We start from the raw sequence: 26,554 nt of genomic DNA, 5'->3' as shown, positions 1-26,554 counted from the left end.
TTTTTTCGTAGTAGGTTTAGCACAACGTGAGCAGTAGGTTTGAGAACTAGGTCAAGGTTATGAAAATAGTTAGGATTAGCTCAAATTTAAAATTTAAAAAAAAATAAATACTTTTGACGTCAAATTTCACAACCTGTATCCCTTCTAGACAAGACCCTGATAACATGCACCCAGAGTATGCCTACAAGATTATTTTATGATTATAACATTATTATTATATTAGTCTCGACCAAGCAAAAACACGTGTTTTAAGCCTATCTGCAACAGAGTTTACAATTCTTACAATGATTTGTGATAAACCATAAGAAAAACAATAAGTAGTCGGTAGAATGTAGATATGTAGACTGTCATTTGTAGGTTAAATGGTAGAGCATGGCGCTTGGGTTGTAGGTTCGATTCCCACGTTGGACCAGTACAAAAAATGATTAAAATATGCATTCACTACTGTAAATCGCTCTGGATCGCCTGCTAAATGTAAATGTTTTTATTTTTTATTTTCTAATACTGTCAAGTACAAATATTAATATGTGCGCGTGCAAATATGGTATCTACCAGCAGAGGACTTCAGTGAACAGTATTCACTATGCATAAATGACTGGCCTACGTGGAATTATCGAGACTATAGGCTATTTATCATATTTTACCTATTCAATAAGGGCCTATTCTATTATTGAACATTATTTGGTCTCAGTGATCCAATCATAAACGTTATGAACTGCTATTCAGGTTTGTTCTCGTGCTCCTCGGTCAAGAAATGGTGTAGCCTATAACATAGGCATTACAGTTGCACTATGCAAATAATGTGTGATTCAACAAAGACTGTGTCTATGTGGTTTAATGTCAGTTTACTCGGTTATACCGTAGGCCGGTTTGTTATTGTGGGAAGTTAACATTTTGCGCAATCCCTTTCTGTCAAGGCCACTCAACCGCGGGCCAGGTGCAGAGAACCACACAAACTGACTGGCAAATGACGTTACCATTTGTTCGCGGAAGTGGCTTTTTTTGTGTCGGTAGAAAGGGGGAGGAAAGGAAGAGAAACTAAAGAAGAAAAGTTTCAGCCCTCTTTCTAAAGAAATTCATATGCACACTGTACGACAGCTGGTGATTTGAACCTTCACATTCAGCCACTTGTGTCATTTAGTTAGAGGTAGGCCTACGGGACAACAACAGCTGGGAGAAAAGAAGCGGCACAAAAGGGACAAGGAGGAAGATAGCTGGTAAGTTCTTCTGACAAAAGTTCACCACACTTCTCTGGGCATGGTTTGGGCTTGAATTTTAAGAGCTGCGTGTTGTAACGTGGTAGAGAGACGTTTTAGGACATTCGAATACTAAAGCAATAACATTCTGTCTGACAGATGAATATTATTTGCTATAGGCCGATTGTAGGCTGCCTTACTTTTTGTTGTGCCATCAGTTCGATGTTGGCGAAACAATATTTTGCTGATATCTATTCTAGCAAGACTGCTGAGTTCAGTGTGGCCGTACTACGAAAAAATGTAGTTATTGTAACATTGCGAAATATAGCCTAGTGATACAACGTAACTCGCCTAGGCCGCACATTAAACATTGTATCCATTCAACAGAAGTCGCAAACAACCGTGTTGTCACTTTTGGGTGTTTTCAAAATAAAAGTGGTTTTCTGCATAGGCTACTAGAAATAGTCAGTTCTGTAGGCCTGGGTCCCTGGGATATCATTACTTTACTCACACCAAGTTGTCCAACTCTGTCATTTAAACTGTTCTGGAAACACTTTATAGACCTACATGAGTACTAATACTGTAACAAGAAAAGTAACAGCATTGTTTGTATTGACATGTTGTTTATGTACTACTATAGCAATATGGAGTTTTGTTTGTTTTTCTACACGTGGAACAGGAACTGATCACTATTCCGCTTATGTAAGCTCCACAAGACCTACTATGCAATGGAAACTATGCTACCATTTTTACTATGTAAAAACATGTTAATGCAAGAATATTACTAAATGAATCCCAGTGTTACCACACAGGTTTAGAGAAACTGAATCTAAAGTCTGACTAAACAGGCTGGTTTTGGCTTTCTGTAAATGCTCTAGTTCTTTTTCAGCAACCTAATCAGAAGTTAGGATTAAACTACATTTCTGTGATGTGCAATATAGATCTTTAGCATATTGTCAAGATGGCATTCTCATGGAGATGATTTAATGTTTCAATAGGTCTAGGTTCTAGATTGTCATGGAGATGATTTAATGTTTCAATAGGTCTAGGTTCAAGATTGTCATGGAGATGATTTAATGTTTCAATAGGTCTAGGTTCTAGATTGTCATGGAGATGATTTAATGTTTCAATAGGTCTAGGTTCTAGATTGTCATGGAGATGATTTAATGTTTCAATAGGTCTAGGTTCTAGATTGTCATGGAGATGATTTAATGTTTCAATAGGTCTAGGTTCTAGATTGTCATGGAGATGATTTAATGTTTCAATAGGTCTAGGTTCTAGATTGTCATGGAGATGATTTAATGTTTCAATAGGTCTAGGTTCTAGATTGTCATGGAGATGATGTAATGTTTCAATAGGTCTAGGTTCTAGATTGTCATGGAGATGATTTAATGTTTCAATAGGTCTAGGTTCTAGATTGTCATGGAAGTGTAACTTTTTGTTTCAGACAACAATGATCATTTAAATCATCTGTAACAAGCCCTGACTAAAACAGTGCTCTGTAGTTGGATACGTGCCATAAAGAACATTCAACAACAAGCTGTGATTCTGGGCCCTTCATTAGCCTATGATTTGGGTTGTATTGGTGTGGCCAGATACGTAAACACACACAGTTGTTATGGTTACCTACACCTCCGTCTGTGATGGGACTACTGTTGTTCGACAGCTGGCCTGGTCCTGAGCCCTATACTACGTATGTGGTTTGAGGAGTTAGCCAGGTAACTTTGGTCAACTCTGAGTTCAACTCGGGATAACTGGTACCACGACAGTGGCTCACCTTTTAGCCAGGTACATTTCTATGGCAACAAATCCAGAACTAACCTGCCCCTGGGCAGGCTTACTCAGGGTTAACTCCATGTATCCTGAATGAAGTGTCACGAGTTAAAGACCAATAAAATCAAGTAAAACGTGTGTATAACTTAATACAATTATTATATGGATAGGAGTGGGGGAAAGGTGCTCGTGTATTGATAAGCACACTAAAGAAGGCATTAACGGTAATCAAATAAAGACGGCACTTCAACAAGCCTATTTTACACCACAGCCTGCTGAATTTGCAGCATAACTCTTTTCATTTTGCACAAATTAAGACGTGGCACTGACTCGCCCATGGATGGATGTTTCAGCCTTGTCTCAATGAAAAGTTTGGCGTTCGACCAGACACGTGTGACATGCATGCGCAGTTACAAGCCTGCTAGAGTTAGCAGCAGGCATATAAGCAATATCCACGGTTGTAGTACGGATGAAGCCTGAGCTGGAATGTGACTAAAGCTGGCTAGCTTTAGAAAACCCTGAGTAGATCTAGGTTTAATCATAGTATACCACTCTGATGGTTTGGAGACACCCCAGACAGACAGGGGTCAGGGATGGAGTGGATAAAGGTAGGCCTATGTGTCTGAAAAGACTGCTTCATAATATGCCCAGCTCCCATATCACACTCTCACACACTCCTTAAACTCACTGTCAGTAGCTTATCTCTCTGATGGTGATGAAGAGGAGGAAGGCTTGACTGACTGCTGCATGGCTGGGCCTGGGGATAATACACTCTGAGAGACAGAAATGTCAGTGATAGAAACGTACACACACACACAAACTACCAACGAATCTATTAGTCTATCTGTCAATCAAAGACATCCTGTCCTACACAGAGCTTCACAATCCACCTCAGACCCTCTCAATCAAACAGGGTCTGCCCAATCTAATGCAGACCCTATCAATCAAAAGCAGAACCAATCAGTCCTGTCTGTGTGATAAGCTTGGCTGGGTGACACCTTTCGTTAACTCCCTTTTGATTTGTCAGACGGGTGTGTGTATCTCCGCTCAAAATTAAGTGTGTGCGAGCGCGTGCACGTATGCATGTGTGCGCACGTGTGCCAGCCCTTAGTTGCAATTGGCAACAGTCTTGGATTTCACTCAGCGTCAGTTTGTGTATCAATATGAGGCAGTGTCTGACATGTAGCTCACTGCCAGAGAAAAAAGCCAAGCAGCTGGCTAGATACTGCTCTGTGTTAGCTGGCAAGATACTGTTTCAGCTGTTGTGAGCAGCAGCAGCTTATCTGCATCGAGAAGAGGTTTTGTTTCCATGGTTTTAAGAACATTCATATGTATGACCTTTGACTTATTTGGGTCCTTCACTGTAACACTTAATTGTGGACCCAAATAGTTTTCAGCGTGGGTGGAAACACTGTAGGAGCAGTTATCTGGGTCTCAGTGTGTGGTTGTCCGTCTCTTATAACGTAGCGGAAGAGATGGTGAGACCTGAGCTCCACTTCCTGCCCTGCAGCCCTGGTCTGCCTCCTACTCACTTCACATAGACACTTAGACTACATGCTGAGCTGCAGACAGATTCACTCCCACATAGATACATTTAAACTAAAGGCCCACTAGTATTTACTTGATGCTTTGCATAAAAGTGTCTTCTAAATGGCATATATAATAATCAAGTCCCAAAGTAATTATTATGATACCACTATTCATAGATTATTAGATTTTTTGTGATACAAAACAGGGAGCTTTATCAGGGTTGCACATGCTTCATACTCAGGCCAGTAATATACTGATGCTTCCTGTCGGTCACATTTGGTCAGCACAGTTAGAGAGGCACAATCCTAATGTCTGAAGTTATTAACAGGAGTACATATGAACAGGGAGCGAAAGGAACTCCTGTCCACTGAATGGAACCGAATGAAATGAATAGACTGGTTAGCTCCCGTCTCCTTTATGACATCTCTGTGCCTAATTCTGTTTTCTGCCATCCTAGGTTCATGGCATTGGTTCTGTGTGGTGTGACCTCTGTGTGGGAGGTTTGTGAGGTTAAAAGGGAACTGTTTCAGTCTCACATCCTGCTCTGGCCCAGAGGATACAGTTTCCAGGGATTTCTTATTGTTTCTCTGTAAAGTGTTACACTCTGAGTTCCCTATGGTGTGCAGTCTGTGTAGTGTTGCACACTAATAGTTCCCCTGGCTGGCTGAGCCTGTAGTCAGAGCTGGGGTGAAGAAGTTCTCTGTCTATCATACCAGTATGCTTGTGAATAAAGTTTTACGACTCTGAGTTTCTTCAGTCTTTGGGCTGTTGTCTTGAATTATCCAATTTATTTGGGCCATAAGTTGTGTAGGGCAGGCTATGAGTCAGAGCGAGTCCGTATAGATTTGGACAGACCTGTCCTGTGTGTTGTAAAGTGTTGATCTCCGTTAAGGCCTGTTGTTCTGGACAGTAAGATGTGTGCGCGTGCGTTTGTGTGTACAGCATTTATGGGGCCCTGTAGAATTGGTTAATATTCATCAAAGCAGCAACACAGAAGGGAGAGGGACATGGGGAGAAGAGATGGACTGATGGGAGATATCTTGTTATTCAGTCAATTCTAGCAGTGACTGCCCTGAGAATCTTTGGTTTATATATGATAGCTTTGCACACTCTTAGTGAAGACATCAAAACTATGAAATAACACCATTATTCTACAATGTAGAAAATAGTAAAAATAAAGAAAATAATGAGTAGGAGTGTCCAAACTTTTGACTGGTACTGTATATACACTGCTCAAAAAAATAAAGGGAACACTTAAACAACACAATGTAACTCCAAGTCAATCACACTTCTGTGAAATCAAACTGTCCACTTAGGAAGCAACACTGATTGACAATAAATTTCACATGCTGTTGTGCAAATGGAATAGACAACAGGTGGAAATTATAGGCAATTAGCAAGACACCCCCAATAAAGGAGTGATTCTGCAGGTGGTGACCACAGACCACTTCTCAGTTCCTATGCTTCCTGGCTGATGTTTTGGTCACTTTTGAATTCTGGCGGTGCTCTCACTCTAGTGGTAGCATGAGACGGAGTCTACAACCCACACAAGTGGCTCAGGTAGTGCAGCTCATCCAGGATGGCACATCAATGCGAGCTGTGGCAAGAAGGTTTGCTGTGTCTGTCAGCGTAGTGTCCAGAGCATGGAGGCGCTACCAGGAGACAGGCCAGTACATCAGGAAACGTGGAGGAGGCCGTAGGAGGGCAACAACCCAGCAGCAGGACCGCTACCTCCGCCTTTGAGCAGGAGGAGCACTGCCAGAGCCCTGCAAAATGACCTCCAGCAGGCCATAAATGTGCATGAAACAGACAAGACAAGAGTAAGTGACAAGAGTAAGTGAAGGAAGGAGAGCAGATAGACTGAGAATAAAACGAGGAGAGGGGAAAGGAGAGCGAAAGAGAGGAAGGGAGAGAGTTTTGTTTTGTTTCCCCCTATCTGTTTGTCTCACATGTAGAACTGTTAACTGGTCGGTCAGGTGGTTGGGCCTGCTGAATGCTGAAGGCCTGGCTAATCTAATGTCCATACCACCCCCTAATCACATTGATATACCCTCAATAACCTGACTATTTCTGGACCTGTTCTGTCACATTCACAACACACCACCTGACACGGTTATATGTTGTGCGTGTGTGTACACTTATGACGGATTTTGGGAAGGAAAGCTGTTGTCTGGATTTATTTGACTAGTCCCTGTAAGTAATTCCTTGAATTCCACAATGTGTGTCTGAACATGCTCAATACACACACACACACACACACACACACACACACAGTCTTTGGTATGTGGGGATACAAAAACAGCTTGCCTAACGTGTGTGTGTACCTTTGCGCTCACCTGAGCAAGGAGGTCACATGACTCTCTCCACAGCTGATCCCGGGAGCAATGCATGCTCCAAGCCAAGTGTTTGCATGTACAACGCTCAGTGATTGGTTAAGAGTGTGTGTACCGTGTGCTGATGTGCGCTTTGGTGTTTTTAGGGTTACAGACACTCACAGGCAGTCAGTGTTGTCCCATGGAATATGTGGTAAGAACTTGAGACACACACACACAGAGGCATATGGGTTGCTGGTTGCTCCTCCCACTGTCAGGATCTCCCTGCTGTAAAGGACATTGTTTATTTGTATGTCTAAGCCATTTAGAGCTATGTGTGTGTGTGTGTGTGTGTGTGTGTGTGTGTGTGTGTGTGTGTGTGTGTGTGTGTGTGTGTGTGTGTGTGTGTGTGTGTGTGTGTGTGTGTGTTACGCTGGTGTGGGGTTGCTGTGTGTGCGTTCAACAATCACAACAATCACTCTGTATACCGCTGTGATCTGTATGGTGAACGGTGTCATCACACTGTGGGTGTGCGTTCAACAATCACTCTCTCTGTGGGCAACGCTTTGTAACGCTGAGGTGTTGACTTGGGTTCTGTGGTTCTCTCCCTGATTCTGTCTCTCTAGCGGTTCTGCAGTTCTAGATCTTCTGTGTTTCTGTCTGAATCTCGGTTCTCACTTGGTCCACTGATCACTTTGGTTTTCTCTTTTCTTTTTAAGACTTGAAGAATATGTATCTTGACAGCCACATCAAGTGTATTGTTTCTGTTGTTACTGTCCTGTTTGTGAGATAATAACCTGTTCTTTACCAGCGGTGAACTCAAGTGGTACAGTAGCTGCTTGGCATTGTCAGGTTAAGTGTCCATATTTGGCCGTGTACATCAATGCCCTCAAATCAGCCTGCATCTCTGGTCTGTGTGGTCTGTCTGTCTGTCTGGTCTGGTCTGTCGAGAGAGAGACTCTCCCCTCCCTCTCTTCCTCTGTCTGTTTCCCTCCTCTTTTCTCTTTCACTCCATCTCAATTCAATCTCTCCCTCTGGTTCTCAGGTTACCAAACAGGAATAAGGGGGAGGAGCCTTTTAGAGGGGAAACAGCCCATGTGGGCTCTACTATCTCCATCCCCTCCTCCATCCATCCCTCTCTCCTTCCCCTCCTCCATCCATCCCTCTCTCCTTCCCCTCCTCCATCCATCCCTCTCTCCTTCCCCTAGTGTGTGTGTGTGTGTGTGTGTGTGTGTGTGTGTGTGTGTGTGTGTGTGTGTGTGTGTGTGTGTGTGTGTGTGTGTGTGTGTGTGTGTGTGTGTGTGTGTGTGTGTGTGTGTGTGTGTGAGAGCGCAACGCTCAGTGCACACGCGTGCATATACTGTTAAATGATTTAGACTGCAAAGTGGGAGAGGAGAGAGGGAAATGGAGGGAAATGGAAGGAGGGAGGGAAAGGAAATGGAAGGAGGGAGGGAGGGAAATGGAAGGAGAGAGGGGAGGAGGGGTGAGCGGATGAGACAGAGGAAAAAAGCAGCAGCGCATGAGCGTGAGAGAGAGAGAGAGCGAGGCGGCATCACCCATACAGACAGATAGACAGAGAGGGAGAAGGAGAGGATAGACAGCGGGCTCGTCTCTCACTCAGACAGAGCTGGAAGGAAAGCAAAGGGGGATGAGAGAGCGAAGCAAGAGGAGGAGAGGAAGACAATGAAGGAGTGCCGTTGTTCAGCCCTGCCGTTCTGCTGTTTCACATTCCGCTGAGACGGGGAAGAGAGGAGGAGGACAAGCGGAGGAGAGGATAGATGGAGAGGATATGCAATCTGGCAATGACTTTGTGATTTAAACGAGTGGAAGAGAGGAGATAGAGGGTGTTTAAACATGAATATGGTTCTGATGTGAATATGGAGCTCTGTTAATACCATGCTACGGATAATCACCTCTACTCTGTCTAACCCAAAATAAGGAACAATTGTTTTACATTTTTCATTCACTCTTGAAGCAAAGGATGAGTTCTCAAGGAATTTATTCACAACTCAAAACAAAAAAATTACATTTTGGGGGGGTAAAATAAACAATTATAGGTGGAAAAAAACCTGCTCTGCAGATTATTACTGACCTAACAGTTAGGACTGTACAGGAAAACATTCAGGTTGTTGTTATGCAATTCTTTTCTAAAGTGTTAGCTTTTGTGATTAGTAAAGTTTATTAATATTGACTATCATATATGAAAGTATTTCATCCTCTGAAGCAATATATGTTGTGTTAATCCATGTGTCCTAGCCAGAGTCTGGAATCAGCCAGGTTGGGATGTCAACATTGATTTGGTTTTATGGCCGGTGCGACGTGGGCCAAACTTTGATCATTTCCTGAGTGGTATTGATCCCTCCAGGAGTCTCTGGCTGGCCGACCGGCTGTAGTTTCTCCAGTTAGATGTTAAAGACCGTAATGGGTCCGTCTCAGCTCTGCTTAGCTGCTCCTGGGCTCTGATTTGTGGAAGAAGTCTTATCTCTTTGTCTGAGATGTTTTTGCCGCTGTCAGGATTTCTCAATATAGATCCTGAGCAGGCTTCTCTTTTAATGTCTGTTGCCACGGCAACTTGCATCCGCCGCAGTCGGAGACAGACTGAGATGTAAAGTTCTTTTGAGTCTTTTTCTCTTATTTCAAACACTGGTGCTGTTCTTTCTATACGTGTTTGTCTAGGGTGGTGACGACCAGGAGAAACAGTCTAGACAGGACCCTAGACTGGACCAGACTACTGGTGGGGTGTTAGTTACCTCTAACCTATTTATGTAAAAAGGCTCTGTCTAGAATTCTAGACTGAATTTGATGCAGTGTTCTTACTGGTTTGCCATGAGGTATATCTCTCGTTCTCTCTCTTTAGCTTGTGCTGTGCCATCTTTGCCGGTAACTAGCATCCTGACCTGGACAGGTGGTATACCAAGCCGATGTCAGAAATGACTGGACAAGTCTGGATTATAATCAGATGATTCTACTGATACTGTATGTGGACATATTCACTTTGTACAGCTGTGGAACTGTGTAGTCTTAACTGGTATCGTCAACTGTGTGTTGTTTATGTGTTAGTGTAGTGGTGACTTTCTCTACTTGTTGTGTGTGTTTTCTATCTGTGTGTAGGAGAATCAGGACATCTCCTCAGGTAGAGGGCGCTGTACTCTGCACTCGTCTGACCTACACTGTGTTTTATTCTGTGCACTAACATCTGGCTCGTGGGTTAAACCTGCTGTACTAGCATTTACTAGTGTTAACCTATGTATGTTTGCTAAGTGACTCGTTGGCTATGTTTGTGACATCTCGTCACTGTTAGTGAGTGTTGCTAGCGTTTCACAATTGAACGCAACTCTATACGTTCATCCGTGTTGACATTTATATTTTAGCCATTTAGCAGACACTCTTTTCCAGAGCGACTTAGAGTTGTGAGTGCATATTTGTTCGTACTGGTCCCCTGTAGGAATCGAACCCACAACCCTGGCGTTGCAAGCCTAATGCTCCACCAGGTGAGCGACACGGGACACGTTGGCTACAGGCACTAATTGACCGTCGCAATCTGACCATCTAGCCTGCAGTTAGCATTCCACTGGTAGTGCTACAGCACCAGGACAAATAGACATTAGAGCATAGCCTATAATGGAAGACTTTTGTAGTTATGCAAAGACACTTAGGCTGTGCTAAGAGCCTGCCGTAGGCTGTCGTAAGACCTTAAAAGCCCTTCATAGCCCCTACATAGCACTTCATAGCTAATCCCAGTCTGTATCCTGATGTGTTCTGGTGCTCTCTGTCTGGGAGACGTTAGCTAGCGAGTGCTGTGGCAGGCTCCGTAGACAGACCCTCTGGTGCTAGACTGGTGTGATCGAGTGAGCGTCCCTCTGTCTGTTGCTAGGCAGCCAAAATCAAACGGCTAGCTGGTAACCCTCTGCTTCCAAACATACAGGGCTTTAGCCGTTAGCGCTTGTTGTTGAAAGTCTACTTTCTCTGGTATCATCGTGAAATTTTTGGTGCCAAATTGTCAATCTGTTACAAAGTTTTATCTCAGTGGGTCAAACCTGGCAGAGTAATGGTTAGAACATGTGTAAAGTGCTGGAAACAACACTGATATGTGAGCTGACAAGCCCCTGGAGTTATATTACAGGTTCAACCTCCACTATTCACTTCTGTGAGTTGTGTCTTGCAGCTGGAGACTGTTCATGTAAGACAACTTTAGTTTTCTCTTTGGATGGACTATGCAGATTGTTCGGACTGTAGTTAGCTCCTGTGTTTCTAGTTAGGCTAGTACTGGACCATACTGTGTCAAGAAATACACATGCTTCTCTCAGGTAACTGACTATTGGCTTGTTTAAACAAGACTGTTTCTGTTGTATCAGTAAGGAGAGCGAGAGAGAGGGGAGGGAGGTTTAATTGAGTGTAATGACTGGGTGATTGAGTTCTCTAACAAGCCTCCAGTACCATTCAGGTCTCATTGTCATCAAAACAATCCCACCGGCGGTGTCATCAGCCAATGACCTACATTCTCTCTTGTTACATCACCACTGTGTGTGTCACTGTTTCTGTAACCAGAAAAAGGCAACTTCTCCAACTCTAGCACTTCTGATGCTATGGTGCTCCAGAACGTATCCACTCTAACCAGGGCAGCAATGTTCTAGAACAGCTCTACCTACTGTTTTAGCCATATCAGAAACTTCAGTCAGGGACAAGCCCAGCATCTGGTGGTTTCTTATCTATTGGTCTTTTTCTTATCTAGTGGTGTCTGTTACTAGGTTGTGTGCATTGTATAGACTCTGGCTGTAGTTACAGAGTGAGTGAGTGTGGAGAGAGACAGACAATCTTTAAAGTAGAGGGACTGTTTAAGAGGACAGTCTGGAGAACGGGAAAGGAGACGAGGGGCGGGGAGAGGGGGAGCGAGAGATCATTTGGAAGAGAAGGCAGGAAGTGGTGGAGCGAGAGAAGGAGGAAGTGCAGCGGCTACTGAGGGAGGCACAGAAAACAGTGTGGAGGAGGAGAGAGGGATTCCAGGAGAGGATAGGAGAGGACAAGCTGAGGGGAGAGAGAAGTGCAGAGAAAGGGAGAGAAACCGCCCAGGAGGTGATCTGGAGGAAGAGAGAGGAAGAGGGGGAGAAAGGGAGGGAGAAAGCCAAGGCCATCCAGAGAGGACACGAGACCATCTGGAGGAAGAGAGAGAGGGAGTGAGGAAGAGAGAGAGAGGGAGAGAGAGAGGGAGAGAGAGAGAGGGAGAGAGAGAGAGGGAGAGAGAGAGAGGGAGAGAGAGAGAGGGAGGGAGAGAGAGGGAGAGAGAGAGAGGGAGTGAGGACGAGAGAGAGGGAGTGAGGAAAAGAGAGAGAGGGAGTGGGTGAGAGAGCGAGTGAAAGAGTATAGAGAAGGAAGAGTTAAATTACTTAGGAGTACTGTCCAGCAGCCTTGGAACCTGAAAAATAAAGCTGCTCACAGGAGAGAAAGAGGAATAAAGAGAGAGAGGAATAAAAAGCAGGAGGAATAAAGAGAGAGAGGAATAAAGAGAGAGAGGAATAAAGAGAGAGAGGAATAAAGAGAGAGAGGAATAAAGAGAGAGAGGAATAAAGAGAGAGAGGAATAAAGAGAGAGAGGAATAAAGAGAGAGAGGAATAAAGAGAGAGAGGAATAAAGAGAGAGAGGAATAAAGAGAGAGAGGAATAAAAAGCAGGAGGGATAAAGAGAGAGAGGAATAAAAAGCAGGAGGGATAAAGAGAGAGGAATAAAAAGCAGGAGGGATAAAGAGAGAGAGGAATAAAAAGCAGGAGGAATAAAAAGCAGGAGGGATAAAGAGAGGGGAATAAAAAGCAGGAGGGATAAAGAGAGGGGAATAAAAAGCAGGAGGGATAAAGAGAGGGGAATAAAAAGCAGGAGGGATAAAGAGAGAGGAATAAAAACAGGAGGGATAAAGAGAGAGGAATAAAAACAGGAGGGATAAAGAGAGAGGAATAAAAAGCAGGAGGGATAAAGAGAGAGAGGAATAAACTGCAGGAGGGATAAAAAGCAGGAGGGATAAGAGAGATTTTCCCTGCCAGAATTGGTGTCTGGCCATAGATCAGCAGGTCTTAACAGAACTATGCTATATTAAGCTCTGCAGATAATCTAACTCTGTTGTATCGACCCGTCACTGCTGTGCCTTGGCAGTGTGTGTGAATCAGCACTGTGTGTGTGTGTGTGTGTCAACCCTGTGTGCGTGTGTGTCCCTTCTGATCTACTCGTTGGCAGCTGATAGGGTTTTTATGGGCCCATTTCAGGCAAGAGAGGCTAGTGAGCTACTGCCCCGACAGACACGTTGAAACGCGCACACACACACCACAGACTCACACACTCTGTGCCATTTACAGGCAGTAGAGTGGGTTTCTACTCCAACACGTGCTAACACACACAGACACATGAGGGTAGGCCCCTTGATGCAGTAACTCATACCACCTGAGTGTCTGTGTCAATAGACAATCACATTCTGAGGTTGTATGTGGAATCTCCATGGTGCTCAAAGATGAACAACTGGACTTAAGTGCCATGCTACATTAGTTGACATGCTGATGTGCTCAAACAGCATTTTTCAGAACAGGTGCTGCATACTTGATCACAAAAATCCTTTTTGATTCTGTCTATTGGAAAGTGGCATTCATTTCTGTGGATTGAAAGTCATAAAATGGTGTAAGACTGACAGCGTAGACGCCGAACAACTCTGAGTATCACTCCATCAGTGTGCTGGGTTAGACTGAGAGAGTGATCCCCTCTGATCTTCAATCGCTCCTCTTGCTGCTCTCCTCTGTCTTGTAGATGAAGGTGTTTCTTGCGCAGTGTCTGCCGCACTGCCTGACAATGACGGGAGGAAATAAAACAGGGCGGACGGACAGACAACGGTCACTGAGAGGGAAAGAAAGACGAGCGTGTTTTTGAGTGAGAGACTGATAATACAGAGAAAGAGAGAATGAACCACCGTTGTTGTTCAGACTGAGTCACACCAGAGAGTGTGGACTTGTTAGAGAAACACTGAAATAACATTGAACATCTCAGATCCATGATGGAGCTGGTCCCTAAAACTAAGTACACTCACTTCCGGAGTGAATCTCTCAGTTCGAATGACGATATCAACTCCAACCCTTTCTCCCTCCCCCCTTCCACCCCCGCAACCCCCCTCACCCCTCCTGGGCTACCCTCCTCCCTCTCCTCCTCCTCTCTCACCCCCATCCTCCCCCCTTCCTCCCCCCGCCGGGCCGAGAACAGCCCCACCACGCTCTGTTCCTTCTTCCCCAGGATGGGAGCCCTTCGCCTGGGTGTCTCTGCTACTCTACTCCCAGGCCTCAAGGTCTCCAGCAGGCCTCAGCGGGCTCAAGCCCCCTTGGGGTCTTCAGGGGGTAATAGTTCCAGCTCTCCCACTCCTCATCCCCCTCCCTGTCTAACAGCCCCCTCTCCCCCCCATCGCCCCCCTCTGCAGGATATGAACCGGCTGGGTGGGGCGTCCAGGAGGGCGCGGGTGGAGGGGGGGCAGCTGGGGGGAGATGAGTGGACGCGCCACGGCTCCTTCGTCAACAAGCCCACCAGAGGATGGCTACACTCAGACCACGTGGTCAGCACCACTGGGGTTGCCTACTCAGTACGGGTAAGAGTTGGTTGTTCTGTCTGTTTTTCAGTTTGTAGGATGTATATCTGTCTATTTTTCTGTTGCTCTCTCAAAATGATCTATTCTCTTGTCTGTCCATCTTTCCGTCTGTCTATCTGTTTCCATCTGCCCCTCCGGTCAGTGTGGGTGTTCTGGAGGAAATGGAATCCTAGTTCATATGAGTTCCTTTCCTGTTTCCTGTGTAGTGTATGGGCTGTATGGAGAGGAGTGCTGTAGGAAGTGGCATCCCTGTTCATATGTGTCTCCTCTCTATTTCCTGTGTAGTATATGGGCTGTGTGGAGGTGCTACAGTCTATGAGGGCACTGGACTTCAACACCAGAACTCAGGTCACCAGGTGAGAACCTCCAATTGTTCAGGCAATAGTTCACCCAATTACAAAATGTCATATTGGTTTCGTTACCCAAAATCCCCCGGAAGTATCTAAAATTGATTGTGAAGCTCAACAAAGTCACTTATAGATGATTTGAACATGATGCGCAGAAAAATGCTAATATCGGTACCATGACTTGAATGGGATTTGTGCAACAATTGCTAAAACGTTAGCATTTGGAAAACTAAACCAAGGTATGGATTGCTGTCATACCTTGTCCTTAGACTGCTTACAGGGTAAGGAAACCAATGTGTTATTTTGTCATTTGGGTGAACTATCCCTTTAAGCTGTTGTTTAGGGCTAATGATCAAGTTACTGCACACAGATGTACTGTGGTTAGGTAGTACAAAACAGAGCCATGTAGTTAGAGCTAAGTGCTGTATAGGGCTCTGGTTCAAAACATTGCAAATCACAAAATGTACTCTTACTAGCTACCTCCTTTTCACATAAAAATGCATTATTTATCTCCAGTTCATATCCCCCAGTTCTCTTTTTTTCCCTGTTCTATTTTGGTCCCTAGCTGCTACCCATTTAGTGTTGGCCAATCTGAAAGGACTGTATCGGTTTAACAGTATTGTGTGTGTGCCTACCGCCCTCACAATCTCTAAATTAGCATCTTCTGGAATCGTGGTGGTTTCCTTCTGGTTTCTATAGTGATGTTTGTATCCATGGTGAGGATGAGTGTGATTGTCAGGATGATCAAGTCTGTGTCACATGTTGCCAGATTTCATCTAATCTGCTGCACAGTGTGAAATCCGCACAAGTGTGTTACAGAGAGGTTCTCACACGTGTTGTTGTTTCAGAGAGGCTATCTCAGTGGTGTGTGAGGCAGTGCCTGGAGCCAAAGGAGCCCAACGCAAGAGAAAGGTACACCAATATACACACACACAGAGTATTATTTATTTATGTGTTAAGTGGAGGACTGTAGTCAGGGCGTTGTTGGATCTGGATTTAGCTGGATTGTCCACTCTGTGGTCAGTGGTACTTCCAGGTAATTACCTCTGTCTCTCACTGTCTCTCTCTCACACATGTACACACTGCCCCTTGTATGAGGGAGACTTGTGACTAAGTTGTGTGTGCCGAGACTAAGCCAACTCCAACTGGGCCGGGCCCAGCCCGTCTTTATGGGGAGGGGGGCATTCCTGTAAAACTTAAAGCATCCACCCAAACACTACATAAAACAGCTATATACACAACAGACTGGTTTGGCTAAAGCATGTCTGGCCCTGGGAGACTGTGGGAGACTGTGGCCTGTGTGGGACTTGTACACACACACACGGCTCAGACATGCTTCTCCCTCTCTATTGCCTTCACACACACACATTCTTCTCTGTATATTGTACAGTACGTTTACTATGCTCTGTTATCTTCTTTTAGAATAGCTTCTGTTTAATCTTCCTTATTGGTGAAATCTTTCTTTCCCTGTTGGCCTTCTGTTTAACATGAATGGTCAATAAAGAGCTTTTAAAAGTTCTCTCCCTCCCTCCCCTCCCCCTCCAGCCGTCGTCTCGCTGTATGACGTCCATTCTGGGGAAACGTAACCTGCAGTTTGCTGGGATGACCATCAGCCTGACGGTCTCTACCAGCAGCCTCAACCTGCTGGCCTCCGACTGCAAACAGGTGACACACACACACGCACACTCGACATGGATCCTGAAAGAGTGTTTGTTGTTATTGATCTATCTGGGTTTGTTATTACAGACTGTTACATGGTGTTAATTACATCATCCAGTCAGTTAGGTATTTAGTATACACTATATCTAACTGTCAATGGAACCAACCCCTACTGCTGAATGGAGAAACATGATCTCTCGCTCTCTCTCTCTCTGTCTCTCTCCACCTGCTCAAATCCCTCCCTCTCTCTCTCTCTCTCTCTTTTCACAGATAATTGCAAATCATCACATGCAGTCCATCTCTTTCGCTTCTGGAGGAGACCCAGTGAGTCATACAGCCCTCTCCCTCGCTCACCTCACTATCCATCCTCTATCCCCACTCTATTCATTGCTCTGCCTCTGTCCACCCATCTACTCCTCTATGCCTCTCTCCCTGCTTCACTCTGTCCACCCATCTACTCCTCTATGCCTCTCTCCCTGCTTCACTCTGTCCACCCATCTACTCCTCTATGCCTCTCTCCCTGCTTCACTCTGTCCACCCATCTACTCCTCGCTCTCTCTCTCCCTGCTTCACTCTGTCCACCCATCTACTCCTCTGTCTCTCTCTCTCTCCCTGCTTCACTCTGTCCACCCATCTACTCCTCTATGCCTCTCTCCCTGCTTCACTCTGTCCACCCATCTACTCCTCTATGCCTCTCTCCCTGCTTCACTCTGTCCACCCATCTACTCCTCGCTCTCTCTCTCCCTGCTTCACTCTGTCCACCCATCTACTCCTCTATGCCTCTCTCCCTGCTTCACTCTGTCCACCCATCTACTCCTCTCTCTCTCTCCCTGCTTCACTCTGTCCACCCATCTACTCCTCTATGCCTCTCTCCCTGCTTCACTCTGTCCACCCATCTACTCCTCGCTCTCTCTCTCCCTGCTTCACTCTGTCCACCCATCTACTCCTCGCTCTCTCTCTCCCTGCTTCACTCTGTCCACCCATCTACTCCTCTCTCTCTCTCTCACTGCTTCACTCTGTCCACCCATCTACTCCTCTATGCCTCTCTCCCTGCTTCACTCTGTCCACCCATCTACTCCTCGCTCTCTCTCTCCCTGCTTCACTCTGTCCACCCATCTACTCGTCTATGCCTCTCTCTCTCTCCCTGCTTCACTCTGTCCATCCATCTACTCCTCTATCCCTGTCACGCTGCCTCTCCCTGCTTCACTCTGTCCACCCATCTACTCATCTACTCCTCTCTCTCTCTCTCTCTCTCTCCCTGCTTTACTCTGTCTACTCCTCTATCCCTGTCACGCTGCCTCTCCGTCTTGCTCCGTCTATCTTTCTTTTCCTCTATCCATCTCTCTCTGTATTCCATAGCTCCTTTCCTCTTTTCCTCCCTCCTTTGTCTTCATCCACGTCAGTGGAACTCCCTACCTCTCTTCCTCAGACATGTATTCTTTCTCTTCCAGCTCTTCTTCCTCCTCCTCTCTTCCTCCTCTCTAGATCATTGTGTGTTAATAGCTCTTCCTCCTCCTCTATTCCTCCTTTCTAGATCATTGTGTGTTAATAGCTCTTCCTCCTCCTCCTCCTCTTCCTCCTCTAGATCATTGTGTGTTAATAGCTCTTCCTCCTCCTCCTCCTCTATTCCTCCTCTAGATCATTGTGTGTTAATAGCTCTTCCTCCTCCTCCGCTATTCCTCCTCTCTAGATCATTGTGTGTTAATAGCTCTTCCTCCTCCTCCTCTCTAGATCATTGTGTGTTAATAGCTCTTCCTCCTCCTCCTCTCTAGATCATTGTGTGTTAATAGCTCTTCCTCCTCCTCCTCTCTAGATCATTGTGTGTTAATAGCTCTTCCTCCTCCTCCTCTCTAGATCATTGTGTGTTAATAGCTCTTCCTCCTCCTCCTCTCTAGATCATTGTGTGTTAATAGCTCTTCCTCCTCCTCCTCTCTAGATCATTGTGTGTTAATAGCTCTTCCTCCTCCTCTCTAGATCATTGTGTGTTAATAGCTCTTCCTCCTCCTCCTCTCTAAATCATTGTGTGTTAATAGCTCTTCCTCCTCCTCCTCCTCTCTTCCTCCTCTCTAAATCATTGTGTGTTAATAGCTCTTCCTCATCCTCCTCCTCTATTCCTCCTCTCTAGATCATTGTGTGTTAATAGCTCTTCCTCCTCATCCTCCTTCTCTATTCCTCCTCTAGATCATTGTGTGTTAATAGCTCTTCCTCCTCCTCCGCTATTCCTCCTCTCTAGATCATTGTGTGTTAATAGCTCTTCCTCCTCCTCCTCTCTAGATCATTGTGTGTTAATAGCTCTTCCTCCTCCTCCTCCTCTATTCCTCCTCTAGATCATTGTGTGTTAATAGCTCTTCTTCCTCCTCCTCTCTAGATCATTGTGTTAATAGCTCTTCCTCCTCCTCCTCTCTAGATCATTGTGTGTTAATAGCTCTTCCTCCTCCTCCTCTCTAGATCATTGTGTATTAATAGCTCTTCCTCCTCCTCTCTAGATCATTGTGTGTTAATAGCTCCTCCTCCTCCTTCTCTCTAGATCATTGTGTGTTAATAGCTCTTCCTCCTCTAGATCATTGTGTTAATAGCTTTTCCTCCTCCTCCTCCTCCTCTCTTCCTCCTCTCTAGATCATTGTGTGTTAATAGCTCTTCCGACTAAACGTCTTTGCTTCCTTCTCTCTTCCAACTCACCCACTCTCCCCTTTTCTCCTTACCCTCCTCTTCATATTTCCCTCTCATTTACCCCTCCCACCCTCTCTTCCTCCTCCCCATCCCCCTCTTCTCTTCTCTCTCCCTCAGGACACAGCAGAGTATGTAGCATACGTGGCCAAAGACCCAGTCAACCAGAGAGGTGAGACTCAATGTCATTCCTCCAATAGATTTATCCAGCAGCACATTCAGTCCTTGTTCAGTACCTTACATCAATGTCATTCCTCCAATAGATTTATCCAGCAGCACATCCAGTCCTTGTTCAGTACCTTACATCAATGTCATTCCTCCAATAGATTTATCCAGCAGCACATCCAGTCCTTGTTCAGTACCTTACATCAATGTCATTCCTCCAATAGATTTATCCAGCAGCACATCCAGTCCTTGTTCAGTACCTTACATCAATGTCACCCGCCAATAGATTTATCCAGCAGCACATTCAGTCCTTGTTCAGTACCTTACATCAATGTCATCCCTCCAATAGATTTATCCAGCAGCACATCCAGTCCTTGTTCAGTACCTTACATCAATGTCATCCCTCCAATAGATTTATCCAGCAGCACATCCAGTCCGTGTTCAGTACCTTACATCAATGTCATCCCTCCAATAGATTTATCCAGCAGCACATCCAGTCCTTGTTCAGTACCTTACATCAATGTCATCCCGCCAATAGATTTATCCAGCAGCACATTCAGTCCTTGTTCAGTACCTTACATCAATGTCATCCCTCCAATAGATTTATCCAGCAGCACATTCAGTCCTTGTTCAGTACCTTACATCAATGTCATTCCTCCAATAGATTTATCCAGCAGCACATTCAGTCCTTGTTCAGTACCTTACATCAATGTCATCCCTCCAATAGATTTATCCAGCAGCACATTCAGTCCTTGTTCAGTACCTTACATCAATGTCATCCCTCCAATAGATTTATCCAGCAGCACATTCAGTCCTTGTTCAGTACCTTACATCAATGTCATTCCTCCAATAGATTTATCCAGCAGCACATCCAGTCCTTGTTCAGTACCTTACATCAATGTCATCCCTCCACTTTGTTGCTTTTATGTATTTTGTTTTGTTGCTTTTTGTGCTGTTGCTCTGTCTGCATGCTCACTGCTCATTGATTGGCTGTATTGTTATTGTAATTGTTTTTAATAACCTGCCCAGGGACTGCAGTTGAAAATTAGCCAGCTGGCTAAAACCAGCACTTTTACTGAAACATTGATTCATGTGCACTGTCCATGTAAAAATAAACACAAACTCAGTATATTTATCCAGCAGCACATCCAATCCCTTTTCAGTACCTTTCTTTGGACAGCGAGGCAGTGCCAATATTCTGTTTCCTTACCTCTGTTGTTTACCCTCCTCTCTGCTTCCTTTCTGTCCAGCGTGTCATATCCTGGAGTGTTCGGAGGGCTTGGCCCAGGAAGTCATCAGTACGATAGGGCAGGCCTTCGAACTGCGCTTCAAACAGTACCTGAAGAACCCCCCCAAACTGGTCACCCCCCATGACAGGTGTGTGTGTGTGTGTGTGTGTGTGTGTGTGTGTGTGTGTGTTTCTCACTCCTGAGTTCTGACTCCTCTCCCCTTTCTCAGGATGGCTCCGTTTGACGGTTCAGCGTGGGAGGAAGAGGAAGATGAGGGAGCACCGCCCCCTGCAGATGTTCCGTACTATAATAACTTCCCCGGGAAACAACCTCCTCCTGGGGGACTGGTGGACATGAGGGCCCGCCCTGGGGCTACGCTGGTGAGATGTATATACACACACATCAATTGTATTGAATCCAGGCTGCAGCTCCAGGGGAGAGAGAGCAGTTCAGTATGTAGGCTAATCATCTGACCCAGTCTCACCCTCACATCACAGCAGGCTTCCACTCTCTCTGGCGCTCTCCTTATTCACCTCACAGTGTGTGTGTGTCTCGTCAGTTGGTCAGTGTAATGTATGTTTTTCCATCTGTATCTTAATTGCTTCTGGTGTGTGTGTTTTCAGCCCTATGGACAGCCGGGTCAGAATGATATTCACAAGCAGCCGCTTCCCCCTCTACCAAGTGAGTCATCTCTCTCACACACACACACACACACACTCTCTCACTCTCACACTCACACTCACTCTCACACTCACTCACTCACTCACACACACACTCAGCTAAAGGATATGAGGTGACACATAATACAATGAGTTGCAGTGAGAGAATGACACGGACACAGTGAGAGGAAATGAGTCAGATTGACCCTGTGTGTGTTACTCTAGGACAGTGTGTGTTGCTCTAGGACAGTGTGTGTTGCTCTAGGACAGTGTGTGTTGCTCTAGGGCAGTGTGTGTTGCTCTAGGGCAGTGTGTGCTGCTCTAGGACAGTGTGGGTTGCTCTAGGACAGTGTGTGTTGCTCTAGGGCAGTGTGTGTTGCTCTAGGGCAGTGTGTGTTGCTCTAGGACAGTGTGTGTTGCTCTAGGACAGTGTGTGTTGCTCTAGGGCAGTGTGTGTTGCTCTAGGACAGTGTGTGTCAACTGGTCTCTGTGTTCCCATAAGGGTGTCGTGACGTGAATACCATTAATGCGATGACAATTATTTAATCAAGTCAATTTACTACGTTTAAATGATTATGTGATTAAATTAATGATGTAACAATTAACTCATTAGCAATCTTGGGGCACCACAGAAAAAGTTTGTTTAATGAGTTACCATTTCTCCGAATTCACTGAAGAATATCAGAATATACCTTTATCATATTAGTCATCCATTAATTATTATTACCTCATATCAGTCTCATTCTGAACGTCGTTGACTTAAATCTGCACCAACCCTAATCTGCATGATGATTCAGCGATACACAAATTGGCTTAATTATTTATTTACTAACTAACTAAATAATCACACAGAATGACATAAACACACACAGGATAGATTATGTGTTGATTACTAACATAACGCAATGAAAAGTCCCTAGTGGACTAACCCGATATGACGGCTGGTTACACAGTGAAAGGGCTGGGGAAAGAAAGAGTGGGAGAAGGAGAGACAAAGGAATTCAACTATCGTACATGCAGTTGAATAATACGTTCATCGTAAATATGGATATTTAGCACCCTAACACCTGCTCATTCAGATTTAGAAATGCAATGTACATATTTACGCTTGTATGTCTTTGTCGACTCGCTCTGCTGAAATCGGCTGATCCGTCTGTGACGAATAGTTAAACAGAAAGTCTCTGGTTGTGTAAGTCTCTGGTTGTCCACTAGAGGTCACCATGTCCTTAGTAGTTGTAGTAGGTTTCATCTAAATCCATCTCCTCCCACTTCCCAGGTGATACCGACAGACAGTTATGTGATTATACTCCTCTGATTGGTTGTTTCAGTGGGAGCAAAGGAGGGAGGGCGGGACCTGTGTGATGACCCCTCATACGTCAATGTGGATAAACCCCGCCCCACAACAGCTGCAGCCAATGGCAACGCTCACAGAGATGCGTTCGACATGAGTGAGTCCCAGTTGGCCCTATCAGCTAGAGTCTGTGTACAATACATCAACTGGCCCTGCAGTCTATAGCAGTCACTATCAGTCATCTCAGATAAGACTAATTAGAATGGTTATCAGCTATATTGCAGTAATTACACTACAGTAGAAGTCATTAGATTATTAATTTGGGTTTGGACATAGGGGAAATTAGAATATTGGTATATTGGTATCAAGAATGAATCTGGTCTGGTCGTATAGTCTCACAACGTCTCTCTAGCTCTGCCCTCTCTCCTTCTCCTCTCAGAGCCGTTTGATGATTCCCTGGGTGTATCAGGTCTGGGGGTCTCAGCGGCGCCCCCTCTGGTGGAACAGCTGCAGTGCGAGGCCTGGTTCCACGGCAGCCTGAGTCGCAGGCAGGCTGAGAGACTGCTGACCCGTGATGGAGACTTCCTGGTCCGAGAGTCAGGCACCACCCCTGGACAGTACGTTCTCACTGGACAACAGGGGGGTCAGCCCAAACACCTACTACTGGTCGACCCAGAGGGAGTGGTGAGTTGCAGGGAGAGGTGTCTGAGTTAGAGCGAGCCATCCGACCCCTTCCCACTTATCAGCTGTGACGTGCTATGTTTTGTTGACTCTTTCTCTATCTGTGTGTGTGTGTGTGTGTGTGTGTGTGTTGTCCTACTCCTCAGGTACGTACCAAAGACCACCACTTTGAGAGTGTGAGCCACCTGATCAGTTACCACATGGACAACAGACTGCCCATCGTATCAGCAGGCAGTGAGGTGTGTCTGCAACAACCAGTGGAGCACAGGGCCTGAACACACACACAAATACAGCAATGCAACGCACACACACACTCTCAGAAACACTACACACATAAGCAGTGCTGACAACATTAAGGAAAGCCAAAAAAACACCTATGTCACTCTTTCTGCCAAAATCATTTGTTCTCTGCTTTTCCTCACACCCTCCTCTCCTCCTGGACGACTCACTGTTACCTCCGTGATCCCTCCTTCTGTTCATCCTTCTGTCATCGAGGTCCACTCCCTCCATCCCTCCAAAGAACGTGGGAGTAACACCTAGGAACACTTTATTTTCCTTCTCATTGGGACAGAAATTAATACAATTTAGTAAAAAACGGAGCATTATTAATTAAATCATGCCATAGAATAATTCAGAAATGATACAATCATAGTAAAGGAGGACTATGGACCTTGGAGGGGAGGAGTGAAACGTAGAGAAAGGAATGGAGGGATGGGGGAGAGGTCTTGATCCAGACATGGCAGAGGAAACAGTTTCTCTCACCGTCACAGAAGCACTCCAAAGACTTGTCTGATGATTGGACTCATCAGAGAGCTCGGACATGGACCCTCTAATCAAATATCAGTGGAACACATGAATAACCAATCATGACTGAGATCAGGCCTCCTGTTAATATGCATAGACGTTTTTGTGTCCACACCAATCAGGGCCCTCGCTCACCCTCAAGCCACTCCCATTAAAATACTTTTCATCTTTGACCATTGACCCCCTGAGTGATACCTGGTGATGTCACGGAGGACGTCTCTGTATGCAAAAAGGGGGTTGCTATGCCAACAACCATTGCCTCCGTCTGTCCAAATATGGACACGGTTTCTTTCCGGCCTCCGAAGGTGGAGTTTGATAAAAGGATGTGATTCATGCCCATCCGACATCCGCCTGTCTGTCTACAATGGACTGGTCTCCCTGTCTGTCTGCATGGGACTGGTCTCCCTGTCTGTCTGCATGGGACTGGTCTCCCTGTCTGTCTGCATGGGACTGGTCTTACCTTTCTGTCTGCATGGGACTGGTCTTACCTTTCTGCTCTGATCATGACAAAGAAAGTGGACTTGGTTGGACTGGGGCAGCAGAAACCATGGAGATGACTCATACACCAACATACAGTGTGTTAGTCTGTATCTGTCATGTGTACCTTCATTGGGAGTATAGTGTCTTTACATAGAGAGGGATGGAGAGAAGACTGGGAAGGGGCAGGGGGGAGGTTCCACATCTAGAGATGTCATCAGACTTAGACACGATGTCATCTGAAAGAGCTCAAAACCAATTCTACGACGATGTCACAGTCAACCCAAATGCGGCTGTCACAATTTAATCGGTGCTGTGTTGGAATCGTAGTTCGGATTAATGCCAATATTTTCTTGCTTTTCAATGGATTTGTTGTTAATATCTGTTTGCCTTGACAATCTATGGCCATGTCTCTGTCTGGACGGGTGGGGGGTGGAGAGGTTGGTGGGCATACTGGATGAAGTGTGTTTAATGCCGAAAGCATTCGGTCCAGAGCATTCACAGCATAGATTTTCTCTCCTCTACAAATGTGCTGCAACACTTGGTCAGGAGATTAGCTTTTAGCGTTAGCATTAGCGTTAGCATTAGTGTGTGATGTGTTTCTTCTCAGCTCACTGCAGGGAAAACTGTTATCAGCACTGTTCACAACGGAATCTGGGAGCTTCGCGAACGTTGGTCAGACGTTGGACTTTGACGTGTTGTTTTCCTTGGAATTAGAAGATAGTAGAGGGAGAGAAAGTGGAGGAATCATCCTCTCCCTCCTTCTCTTCATGATATTTTTTGTATCTTTTACTCGTGCCTTGTTTCTTCGATGCAGTCACCTCCCTCCAGTGCAGTCTGTCACCTAATGTACTGTGCTTATTGTACAGTCAGTTGATGTACCTAATCCAAATGTAGTGGACCGTTGGATCCTGTCACATGGTCTCTCAGTCCATCAAAGACTCTGCAAAAAGGACACTGACTCTCACCACCCAGGTCCAGTGATGGCAATCCGCTCCTCTATTGCACATTCATTCTTACTTCCTGTTGTCACTTGTTGTTGTCACGGTTGCTCGATGTCGCAGCTCTCATTGGAGGGATTTCCACTCCACCTGTAAATAACATCAGATCTAATTGGTAGGTTTGAGTTCTTTGTTCTGAAATGAAAGTCTTTATTGTTTAGATGTTATTAATAACATGGGTGGGACAGAAATTTCACATGTAATACCCACAGAATACTTTTCTCTCTGAATCGAAGTCATTTTGATTCTAGCCAATGAACCATGTCCAGGTTTTTGAGGGAGGCTGAAACCAAACTAAACGTGGAAGTGAAGAGTAAACTGGGATCTGCCACCTGCTGTACAAAATATTTCTGTCTCATCAGGAGGGTTGCAAAATCCCCTGGTTTTCCAGATATCCTGGTTGGAGGATTCATGGAATTCCTGTTTATTCGCTCGTGTAATTCTAGGATTATTTTAACCAGGATTTCTGGGAAACCGGGGAATTTGGGGAAAGTTATCTGGATTCTGCAACTCTAGTCATGAGAAAGGGCTCTCTGAGCCTGGACAGGTAACTGTTTTATTCATCTTTCTCATCGTGCTTCTGTGTGTGTGTTGTGAGAGAGGATGTGTGGATGATCAGAGATTATGGTTGGGAGTGTAGGGGGTTGTGTAGTTCTTACATGGTGGCACGTGTGGTCTGTGTGAGGCCTTTGCTTCATTCTGTCACAAACACACAGGAGGGACAGCTGTGTTAGACACGACTGTTTAAGTGACTATAGGTCCTGGATAGGCAACAAGGAAACTAGTATACAAGCCCCAAGGTGTGTGTGTAAAAGGAATAATCTATCCTCTACATAATTTGTGAAGCATTCTAGCGTTGTCATTGTTCATCACAGTTGCCTTTTGCATGGAAATCATTTTTTACAGTTTCTATATTGTTGTTGTTTTGATGTACTTTTTGATTTGAGTTTTGAAAGCCAAAGGGTTATTTTCAATTAGCCTTCACAAATATTGATTTTAAATTTGTACTTTTTACAGTTCTGTTGTAATACTCTTGTTCTTTTGGGGGAAAATACATCTGTTTACACCTGTATCTGAAATCACAGATTGCATATAAATGCATATATCATGAATCTTTCTTGGTGAGTTTGGCTTTAAAATGCAGTTTCTGGATTTAC

At 45.1% G+C, this 26,554-nt stretch overlaps 1 protein-coding gene across 4 annotated transcripts; it reads left to right on the top strand.

Moving 5' to 3' along the window:
- Nucleotides 1-961: 961 nt before the first annotated feature.
- Nucleotides 962-26,554, top strand: LOC120048816 (SHC-transforming protein 1-like). 4 transcript variants are annotated; one of them, XM_038995061.1, is made up of 13 exons: nt 962-1,217; nt 14,253-14,417; nt 14,703-14,773; nt 15,613-15,676; nt 16,310-16,429; nt 16,694-16,747; nt 19,211-19,262; nt 20,506-20,632; nt 20,714-20,864; nt 21,108-21,165; nt 22,472-22,591; nt 22,874-23,118; nt 23,262-26,554. In XM_038995061.1, the coding sequence occupies exons 2-13, from the start codon at nt 14,256-14,258 to the stop codon at nt 23,388-23,390; spliced, it is 1,353 nt and encodes a 450-aa protein (XP_038850989.1). In that variant the 5' UTR covers nt 962-1,217; nt 14,253-14,255; the 3' UTR covers nt 23,391-26,554. The 4 variants fall into 4 exon arrangements, with proteins under 4 accessions (XP_038850989.1, XP_038850988.1, XP_038850987.1 ...); XM_038995060.1 differs by having other exon boundaries at nt 14,042-14,417; XM_038995059.1 differs by lacking the exon at nt 962-1,217 and having other exon boundaries at nt 12,728-14,417; nt 22,904-23,118.

This window comes from Salvelinus namaycush, chromosome 5 (genome assembly GCF_016432855.1).
Source record: "Salvelinus namaycush isolate Seneca chromosome 5, SaNama_1.0, whole genome shotgun sequence".
Classification (NCBI taxonomy): Eukaryota; Metazoa; Chordata; class Actinopteri; order Salmoniformes; family Salmonidae; genus Salvelinus; species Salvelinus namaycush.
The sequence above is the reverse complement of the archived record's forward strand: the minus strand, read 5'-3'. Positions and strand labels throughout refer to the sequence as shown.